At 38.1% G+C, this 11,317-nt stretch overlaps 1 protein-coding gene across 5 annotated transcripts in view; it reads left to right on the forward strand.

The window, feature by feature from the left end:
- Positions 1-11,317, forward strand: part of ano1a (anoctamin 1, calcium activated chloride channel a) — a 56,474-nt gene that overhangs the window by 19,811 nt on the left and 25,346 nt on the right. For all 5 annotated transcript variants that reach the window (XM_005946251.3, XM_042213751.1, XM_005946249.3 and 2 more), the window contains 4 exons: positions 3,471-3,569; positions 4,147-4,298; positions 10,305-10,359; positions 10,620-10,671. In XM_005946251.3, the coding sequence (XP_005946313.1) occupies positions 3,471-3,569; positions 4,147-4,298; positions 10,305-10,359; positions 10,620-10,671 (358 nt within the window). The remainder of the gene's footprint in view (positions 1-3,470; positions 3,570-4,146; positions 4,299-10,304; positions 10,360-10,619; positions 10,672-11,317) is intronic.

Consider the following 11,317-nt stretch of genomic DNA (forward strand, 5'->3'; position numbering starts at 1 on the left):
GGAATATTTGTGATGCTAACTAACATTAGTCATGTTAGCACCTTAACTTCAACAAGCGCACAGTTCTCATTTCACTGCAAAGACGCTTCATTCTTCATATATCCGTGTTGGACAGAGTCTAAATGCCGAAGCTGAAAGACCTTTGCACAAGCACACACACTTCTTAGCTTCGCTGTGCAACTATGTGCACAAACAGGAGTGTAAAAAAGGCAGGCAACAAGCCTGTCTGTCTAACCAATCAGAGACCTCCTTACATCGCACTGTGTGGCTAATTTGCGTTGCTCCGGGATTTCTGAAATGAGATCCAGTCTTTAAGTGATAACGTGATGAATCCTGCTTCCGGGCCCAAACTACTCTGTGTTTAATGAGCCTTTTATGTTTTTTTACATGTTTTAATGCTTTGTATCTTGTTCTATTTAATCTCAACAAGTTCCTAAAAACAGTCAGTGATCACTGTCGGCCTCTCTCTGGTTTTATTACCGCTAATCATTTTAAAGCTCAGTTTTTAAAACCTTATGACGTAACTACAGCCCAGCCCATGCAGCACTATATTAATAACTAACCTCGTACTGTGGATGGATTATCTCAGTTGTTCTCCCGATTGAAGTTTGGCCCATTTACAGCATCCTGCCCGAACCTTCGGGAACCCTCACGTTAACTTTTATTGAGTGGAAAATAGTTATTGTTCATTCTCCAGCTTCACTGTTTATATTATGCTAACATAGCTGTGTTGCTAGCAATCACGTAGCGACACAGCTATGTTAGCCAAACTTCAGTAACCCTACCTATGTCACAGCCGTTTAGTTTTCTGTCTGCATTTATGTTGGAAGTGATAGTAGAGCTGTACGTCTTAATTTGTTTCAGAAATCTCTCTGTCAGAACACGGTATATCATTACGTGGAAACTAGCGAGCTAACTTCCTGCTAACTTCTAACTCCGTTAAATTTCATAAATTCGGTTTTCATGGATGCCTGGATGTTAAACTCAATTGTTACACCTGGTAAAGCAGCAACGCTGATCACTTTGTTACAGATGAAAGAATTTAAACTGTTTTTAACTCTCAGTGATGCCGTAGTGATCATGTGACTTGGGGACCTGCAGTTGAGTTTGGGCCCAGGCACGGCTAATGGCGTCAGACTTAAAGACCGGATAGCTAATCCAATAGTTATTAGTTAAAAAGTTAATTCACAGATTTGCTAATATAATAGCAAGTCTGTGAGCTAACAGGAAAGGGAAAAGCATTTTCAAATGAGGAGTGGAATCACTATTTTTAATGTGATAAATAAATCTTTGATTTTTGAATCCATTTACTTATTTACCTTTTAAATTGTATTTTTCTTTGTTTGTTTTGAAAATCAGTGTTTTTAATTAGGAATTATAAACTGATTTTTGAAATGAGGTTTTTATTGAGAGTTTCATTGTTTTATTTTTAGAAATCCATTTTTAATATTGATTGATTGGTAATTTATTTCAAACATGCAAACAATATACAGGTACATTTAAAAAAGAAAAAGAAAAAAAAATACAAATATACAAAAATCAAAAAAACGTTCTGATTAATTTACATGTTGAAAGGGAGTGGGAAGAAGTAAACACTTATTTAATCCCACCCCTTTGCCATAAATTATCAGTTAATATTTAGTCAGCTTCCTTACTGATATAATTTGTAATAAAAATAGTGAACAGATTTCTGATATACTATATATATCACATCATGAATTTTTTATTTTTTAAATAGAGACATTCACTTAATTTCAATATTTTCCTTTTCTTTATAGTTGGAGAAGATCATATTTTTATAACTCTTTTTGAACAGTTTTATGTTTGGACGTTGCTTTAATTCCATATTCAGACTGTTCCAGTTTCACTCCATGAACAGAAACACAAAAGCCTTTTCTTGTAGTACGTACCTTCCCTGTTTTGAAGTTACAAAAAACCCTTAAATTATAACTTCCTTCTTTCAAAAAAAACATACTCTGAATATTACCTGGCAGTTCTTTATTTTTTGCTTTGAATAGAATTTTTGCTGTCTGGAATTTTACTAGATCGACTGCAAAAATAGTGAGTTTGTATGTTCCTGTAACCTGCAATGTGGATGATTTGAATTGCTTTTTTTTTTGAAGAGTAAAAAGTGAATGTAATGTGGATTTATAGTTATTGCCCCAGACCTCTGCACAATACTTGAAGTATGGTGAAACCAGTGAACAGTATAGAATATGAAGTGATGTTCTGTCAAATATCAAGTATTTATTAATGGATTAATAATTCATTTTGACATATTGATTTATGAATAGTGTTTTTATTTTTAATTAAATTGCTAAGTAATAAATTACTAATGTTTCAGTACATAAAATAATTAATAATGAATTTACAAATACATATCTTATTGCATAATTCATTATTCAAGCACAGAATCTCGATATGTGTGACTCTTGTGGTCCTCCATGCTCCCTGTGTTACTCCGGGTACACCAGCTTCCTCCCACAGCCAAAAGACATGCACTTAACTGGTGAATCCAAATATCCCCTAAGTGTGAGTCCAAATGGTTGTCTGTCTCTGGGTGGGGGCCCTGCGACAGACTGGCGACCTGTCCAGGGTGTACCCCGCCTCTTGCTGTATGGTAGCTGGGGTAGGCTGGCTCCAGCCCCCTGCGATCCTGATAAGGATAGGCTCTGGATAAGAGCCTCTCAAAGTTATTTATTAATTTTGTTTTTGTTTTTTTTAAAAACAAAATCACAAAGGTGTTCTTTTGTGATTTTGCTTCCATCCATTTTTGTAAAATTGTGTCATTAGAGGACATAGCATACATTTTCACTGCTATGCAGGTAATACTTTGCTTTATCTGTTCATAAAGCCATATACCACACCAGTTAGTTAAAACGCGGAAAATTCCTTAAAGACATAAATGAACAGTTTTATTGGGGTATGGGCTATCATGATAATGATCAAAATCAAAGCGTACTCTGAACACTCTGTTTCCTGACTTTTGTAGCTGATGAAAAAAATATTTTAAAAAAATACACCAGGATGCTTCACCTCAGTCTGTGTAAATGGTTTGTGAATTTTGTTGAGATGCTAGACTTAGATCTTGATGCCTAAAGGTCAAACTGGCTCAGAATTGCATAGGGGTATTTGCATCCTTTTATAATTGCTTATATCTGTACTTGTTATTCTTCACTGTGCATAAGTAATGGTATATATAAAAGTGATTTTAACTCTGCCCTTATGGATATAACTGAATTAAGTTTTACTTTAAATGATGAAAAAGGCTCTCTGCAGAAACACACAAGCATGTTTTTAACTTGATTTCTGCTAAGAAAACAGTAGAATGTGTGTATATATTATGTTTGTGCACTTTGCAATTTAGGATGTGCTCTTTTTTTTTGGAATTAATCCGTTAGAATTTTTAATTATGTTTTCTTTTTTTTTACTGAGACTTTTGAAATATCCAAACCTCCCTTGTATTTCAGAGTACTATCCCTGGAGTTGGCTTCTTAAAGATCCATGCTCCTTGGAATGTTTTGTGTCGAGAGGCTGAATTCATGAAACTCAAAATGCCAACAAAGAAGGTACTCCACCAATTATTTCCCATTTCTAAAATATGAACTCAGTGTTGCTGCTGTGCTTTGACTTCAGAAGTGTTCAGATGCTGTCCTGTAGCACAATCCTTTGCACAAAATACAAAATATCAGCTGACTCAGTCCAAAAATATCCACTGTAAAACAAATAATTGGAATAATTATCATACAGTCCCCTATTTGTATTAGTTTGTGCTTTTCTTAAAGTGTTTTGAAAGTATCTCCAATAATGTAGTCCAGTTTATGATTGCTGTAGTACCTAAGTAAATTATTTTTAAATGTATTGACCATCAGCCTGTTTTTAATAAACTGACAGCAAAATGTATGTGAAAGAACACAGCAACAGAAAGAACTACAGCTCTCTACACCTCAACCTTTCAAGGCTCTTGAAGTGAATGGCTGGTAAACACAAAATGAAAAAGTATATATTACATTTTAGCTCTTGGAATGAAATCATTATTCAATCAAATTGCTACTTTTGGGTAGTTTTTGGATTGTTTGGTTTTGGGTTTTTTTTTTTAAATTTATTTTATTTTATTTTATTTTCTTATTTGGATCTCCTCTGCAGGTTTATGAAGTGAAACAAGGCAGCAGTGTGGTGGAGAAGATCAGGATGTTCATTCACAAAGTTACAGCTCCTCTCCACCCTAAAGTCGATACCAGCCGAGCACAGTGTCAGAAACCCCTCTCTCACCCCTTCTCCAGAGAAAAACAGCACCTGTAAGTAAAATATCTGGTTATAGTTATGAAGACAATTGAAAAATAATTTATCTCAAACTTAGGCTTTTACACATGTTCTTAGGCATACACTATAGAACCCGTGTGTGTTGTCTCTGAGTTGTCCAGTTTGTTGACAACCACAAATTTGTAGCTTGTTACTAATTTCCAATTTCAACTCCAAAAGTTGATTCTGTTCATCTGGGCGTTTTCAGTGGGAGAAACATTTCGTCACTCATCCAGGTGACTTCTTCAGTACAGTACTTCTTATAAACAGTACAGTAAATGTCCTGTTTATAAGATTGGGGAAACCTGCAGTCAGCTGAGACTGAAGAAGTCACTTTTTACTTTTAACTGCATTTTCACAAGTTTTACAAAAACTCACCCCGTGTTATTCACAATACAGCAAAGTAATTGATAATTTCTCTAATTTTACACATTTAATTCTTATGGTTTAAGACCAAAGCGTCATGCTTTGACGCTTTGGTCTTAAACTATTTTAAGAGCTGCTTTTCTTTCATTGGCAGCATTTCTTTATCTTTGTGGGACAAACACACAATTATCCCATACATGATGTATTTGCCCAAAAACAAGGTTAACAAATCATCACTTAATTTAATTGACGTAAAAGGAACTGTCCAATTAATTATTAATTACGTTTATTAACTTGAAAAATGAATGTGTGTTTGACATATACCTTGACATTCAAAGGGCTGTGCATAAAAATATCTAAAAAGAGAATCAAATATGCTGGAGCCTACTTCCATAAAGTTAAACAGAAATTGCTTGCATCTTTAATTACATACCAACTGATGATATCCAGGTAAGTAAATCTCCAAAGGTTTATTCTGTTCATCTGGACGTAGCATTTTCAGTGGGAGAAACGTTTCGTCACTCATCCAGGACTGCCTAGAGTTTGGACGTCAGTATGAGCAAACGTAAGATGGCGGATAACAGGAACCACCTGAGATTCAGCCTCAGATGCCGACAAAACAGGATTACTCCTAAAAGTCTGCAAATGAGCTCTTCAGTTAAAGGCTTCCGGGCAACAAAAATCCTCCAGAAGGCACAGCATCAGCTGCTTAATGAACGGGTGAGGCAAACAAATTTTACCATCGACATGCTAAAATCTCAAGAAGAGCGGATGCGACAGAGACTGACAATGCTTCTAGATGAGAATACTCTTAAAAAGGTGTTTGACTACACTGAGAAGGCTCGTCTAGCACAGCACACGAAGTCTCAGACCAGGCAACAAAGGAAGTTTGACTTACTTGTTGTACGTCGGAAACCACGGCAAAATACGGAGAGTGTCCTCAACGTCCAGAAGAGAGGAGGATATGATACCGAGGATGTGGACAACTGGGTGAAGAATTTGTCTGACAGACAGATCACCCAAACAGAGAAAAACGGGCTGAATTTTGCTGTCACGCCGAGACAAATCCCGCTAGTGGAGCTGATCACAGCCACAGAAAACAGCAATTTGAAACAACAATATTGCAGAAGTGGAAGCAGAGCAACTACGGACGAAAGTTTTAGCCTGTCTCAGCAATGCAAAGCCCCCAGCGTCCAACATCACCATGGAGGAGAGGAAGGCACTCACATCACTTAGTAATGACAACAACATCATCAACCTTCCGGCAGACAACTGTCACTGCTCAATCATGAAAATACTTATGAGCCCCTGAAACGAGACCCAGGTAGTGGTTATAGGAAGAGGGTGATAGACTGTCTGAAGCAGTTAGAACAAGACAATGTTGTTGACCGGACCTCATACCACAGGCTGTACCCAGGGGGGTCTACACCAAGTCTGTATGGTTTACCAAAGATACATAAACAGGATGCACCTTTAAGACCGATTGTCTGTATGATTAACTCGGTCAAGCCCAAGACAAGGTCTAGAGTGCGGCCCTTGCGTGTTGGCCCAGACACAAATTGTGTGAAGTTTAAGGAATCAAGTACATTCAAGAAATCTTTGACCAGGGGTTTATCCTCACAACACAGATGAATATTAAAGTCCCCCACTATAAGAATCCTTTCATAGTGAGCAATAAAACATGTCAAGAAGTCTGAAAATTACGAAGTAAACAAGTCATTATATTTAGGTGGACGATAGATGACTATAATTAGAACCACAGGACAGCCTAAAGTCAGGAGTTGGGACTCAAATGAGGTAAAAACACCAGGACTTTGTATCTGTTTGCATTTAAAACAGTCTTTGATGATAGAGGCTACCCCGCCTCCCCTCCCACACAACCTGGGGGAGCTGAAGAAGCTGGCATCGGTGGGACAGAGTTCCAGCAAGGGTGCCAGTTCACCAACGCGCAGCCATGTCTCAGTTAGGAGCATGACATCCAGCTTATGAGTACCAAAGAAGTCCCGAAGAACATGAGTTCTATTTGATACGGATCTTGCGTTTAAGAGAGCTAATTTAACTCTCTGTCCATCCGTGGCAGCAGGCAGTATTTGTAGATTGTTCATATTTGCTCCACCTCTCCTCGTATCCCGTCGGCATGGCGACCAATGAAGCAGCCTCAGGTGAGCGTGCTCCGATGACGTCGGGTAAATAGGAAGAAGGCAGCGCTGTTTGAGGCCAAAATAAAGTCCTAAACAGCCACGGTCACCGATGGTAAGGACCCGCCGCATCAGAGTTCTGACCCGAACACGCTTCCCAGAGCGTGTGCTGCGCATTCGTCCACTTCTCCAGCACTTCCGTTTCAAAGGATTCCAGGGGGGATCACGGCGATGCAGTTCCCCCGGTCCCGATGCCAGAGGCGGTGGGAGTCCTCCACATCGCTCGCTAACGCTGGAGAGCTTCAGTAGTGAGTCACGGATGTTAAGCAGCGTCTGTCGCTCATATACCAACAGGGAGTGAGTTTTTAAAGCTAGCAGGGACACCACTAAGAACATAAAACGTAAACATTGCAGAACCGAGAGACGGCGTGCCATGACATCCGGCGCCATTTTCAATCTATTATTTAAAACAAAATTAAAATGAAGACAACAAAGTAGTTGACCCTATGTGAAATTTGCAAGTAAGCTTGCTTACTGGTTTGAGTTTCCAAAAATTCAGTGACGATATATTCAACAGGGATTCAAACCTTACCCAGGGCACCACCCTAGAGCCAATTCATTTGAAAGCATGTAGGCCTTAACCCATAGGGCCTGGCTGGGCTCAGCTTATATAGGTAAAGACCTACAGATCCTGTATTTTGTGGATTGGTGTACAGTTGAAGGTCTTGGTGATCTAATATACAGCTCCTTTAGGCATATGGAGTGCCACCTCTCTGGTGTGGAAGGAGCCTGAGCTTATGGTTGAGAAACCTCAACCTCATTTCACAGCCTTTTTGCTGAGGAGGCAGCACAGACCTTTCATTATTTGGTAGCTGCTTCTTGTTGTAACACCAGTACATGATCTACATGGTGGACACCAGAGATGAAAAATGCTGTCAGGTGAAAGCAGTCCTGTTGAGCTTTGTTGGCTTTTGGGATCCTGGATACACCTGTTAGGTACCAACTGAAACAAAACCTTGGTGATTTCTGAAAGGCTTTTGTTTGGTTTAAAGTAATTCGGGCAGACCATCAGAAAATTTTGGAAAGGGAAAATTTTCCCTACCCACTGTTTACTGGATTGCTATTGACTTCAACTTAGGATGCATTCAGGCAGTAGCAGCAATTTGAGTTTTCCTAAACAGTACTGACATGTCTGCTGTAGAGAAGGTAGTCTGGAAACACAGGGTCAGCTGAGATCAGCTGAGATGGTTAAAAACATGCTTTAAATGTTGGGGGTTATCCTAGTTATTGTCTGAATTGCTGTGGTGGTCCACCTATTAAAAAAGGGGGAACAAATAGTGTGCTTTAACTATATCACAATTCTCAGATTCCCTGAGGAGCTCTATTTGAGGATACTAGAGAAGAACGTCTCCCCGTTAGTCAAATCTTGAATTCAGAAGTTAAAATGTAGTTTTTGTCCCAGTAGTGGGACACTCACGGCTATTCAAGGATACATGGAAGGTTGTCCAGCCAGGCTTCATCTGTTTTTTGCACTTCAAGAATGTATTCAAATGCATCCTTTGAGATGTACACTACAGGGAGCTTTGGTAATATGGGGTTCTGGGCTTAATGGTTTTGGCTATTTGGACCCTGTGCAACCATTGTGGAAACTTGGTTTTGTACTGCTGGCAAAGAGTAAGACTTCGCTGAGTGTACTCGACTCCAGTCTTTGTCACCAGTTTTAGTCATAATTTATGGATCAAATTTCTAGGCACAGCTAAGAGGTTGAGGATGTTGGATTCAATTTTCTCTGCATCTAATCCTAGCTTTTTCCAGTTGGTGTGATTCTGTCAGCTTTATGAAGCATTTAGGTTACTCTGGGGTTTCTGCAGCCAAAAGTAGAGCTACTAAGATGTGGACTGGAACTTCTGAGTCTGAGGCCATGGTTCTCAGTTGGAAAAGGTTGCAGTGCCACCTCCAGGTTGGGAATGAATTTCTGCCCCAAGTGAATACATTCAAGTATCTTCCTGGCTTTCTAGAAAGAGCCTAGAAACCCACTTTATACTCAGTAGCAAATAGCAGTAAGTTAAGAAGCTATAAGGCTGTTTCTGAACAAGTCTTAAATAACAATTTTCAGTGCCTGCTGTACATTGAAACAGAGGCGATACAAAATGAAAATATAGGTTTTAGATTTATCAAGTGACCAAAAACTAATTTAAAAATATGCTAATTGTGTTTGATGTCAGTTGTGTGTTAATTTTAAACACCTTTAAAATGTGGATAATAAAGAAAGGAAGCTCGATGTATCCATTCAAAAACATTAAATAGTTGAATAAATGAGCAATGTTAGCTGACAGAGTGTTCTCCGAGGGAAACAAGAACATTACTATCAGTTTTAGAATTAAAAACCAGAGAGAAGATAACTGCAAATCTGGAATCAGAGAAAAATACATTCACAGGATAGACTTTGATATTTCATATTGTTTTTCTAAACTGAACTGAAGTTGGAACTGGCAACTTTACAACTTTATAACAGGAAAGCTGAAGCTTTCATCATGATCAGGTTCGTATAGTGATCAAATAAAGCTAGTCTACAGCAAACATTTATTTTATCAGCACAATGAAAGACAAATCACAGAGTAAAAGATTTAGAATAACTTGACTAAATATAGGCTGCACAGGCTTTATGTTCTCTCTATAAGTGAATTTGCTTTTAAAGGCAGTAATAAGAGAACACTAATGTCTTACAGTCATCCTGCTGGGATGTATGGAGGAGAGAGTGGGCAGTGAGCAGCTATATTTGGAGCTCTGACTAACAGCTTGCAAGAGATATCCCTCCACATTTTCTCTGTTACTTAATGTTCAGCTCTGAAATCACTCTAACCTAAGCAACTTTCCTAGTTCTAGATTACAAAATGTATCTTACAAAGCATTTCTGGCTTCATTAGAAATGCTTTTGATTCCTACATATCTCCACAGTTGTCTTGAACTAAATGATGTAATTTCCAAAGAAATGTTACGTTTCTTGGTATGAAACAAGAACACCATTCAACCAATAAAACTGCAGCTGTAACATATTAATGCTGGCTGACGGAGCTGATGGAACTTATAAACAAGGGCAAACAAGACTGGACTGATTCAAAATGACCATCAGAATATCACCGAGAGGCTAATAAACATCATAGAACTGGAAAGAAGAACATGAGATGGGTGGGAGTGCCTGATCTGAAAAGAAACAGTTCATAATGAAATAAATAATAATTAATAAATGAAAAAAAGCCAAAAGCTTTATTTAAGTTGAGGGTTATCGAGGTAACATGGGGAATAGCTTTGTGGAATTCCTGTCCGATATTGGAATTATAACGGATTCACTCAGTTCAGACTTTCTGTATGTTTTTCTTTTCCTGCATCTATTATATAGACTACATAGTGAAAAAGAGCACATTTCACAAACATGCCACAAGTGTTTCTTTGCATCTGTAACTCATCTGTGTTGTTTTCTTTTTTCTTTCTTATCAGATTTGATCTCTCTGACAAGAACAAGTTCTTTGACAGCAAGACTCGGAGCTCCATAGTAAGTATTTGTTTTAGTAGATGGATGGTTGAAGAGTTAACCCTGTATATATTGATACATGTCAAAATAAAGAAATAATTGTTTGGCTTATGATTATAAGGTTCTAATTCTGTACAACAAGAGAGTGGCTGGAATTTAACCAAAACACTTCATGAACCGGAGTTCCCTGCTTTGTTTTGTGTTAAATGTTCAGCTCCTCATCCTCAAAGAGACAAACTGCATTATTGCTACAGTTTTCTTTTTTGTTGTTTAACGGTCAGGTCTATGAGGTACTGAAGAGGACAAAATGCATCAAACCCAAATATCCCTTGGGTAAGAAATCTGCCTTTCTGATACTAGGAATGAATCAATGTGCAATTAATCCTAGTCTCTCTTTGATTAGGTCCACAGGCCGAGAGCGGTCTTGACACATATAGAATTCCCCATCATGTCCATTTTAACCATATCAGTACAATAGCTGAAATATTAGATAATGAAGGTCAATAATCCCACAGAGGATTTTTGACTGTGTGAGAAACAGAATTGTACTGAAAAAACGCCTTTATTCTAACACGACAAAACAGCCTAACACAGTGAAACAATTTTTAAAGTCCACTTCTAGGTTTTAACAGCACCTGAAGAAAAATCTTAAATTAAATTAAGAATATAAAATGTAGCTGACGGTCACGTAACTCAGAGGAAGGTCAGATTTGCACAACAAATGATGATAAAATTGTGACCACCAGCACTGTTATTATCAGCAAAAGTGGCAGTGATCTGCACAACTGTACAAAATACAGAAACTCTGTAGGACAGCAGCTTTGCACTAGCTTTTATTTATGAGCGATTTACTGAATATGTCGATGATCAGAGCCGACTGTGACATTATGCTCAAACGCAAATCAAGGGCTTCAGATAACGAACTAATGGTTGATCATGCACTCTTTTCTGCATTTAATTATACAACATGGTGTGTGTG

This window comes from Haplochromis burtoni, unplaced genomic scaffold (genome assembly GCF_018398535.1).
Source record: "Haplochromis burtoni strain Fernald_Lab_line unplaced genomic scaffold, NCSU_Asbu1 Contig_477, whole genome shotgun sequence".
NCBI lineage: Eukaryota > Metazoa > Chordata > Actinopteri > Cichliformes > Cichlidae > Haplochromis > Haplochromis burtoni.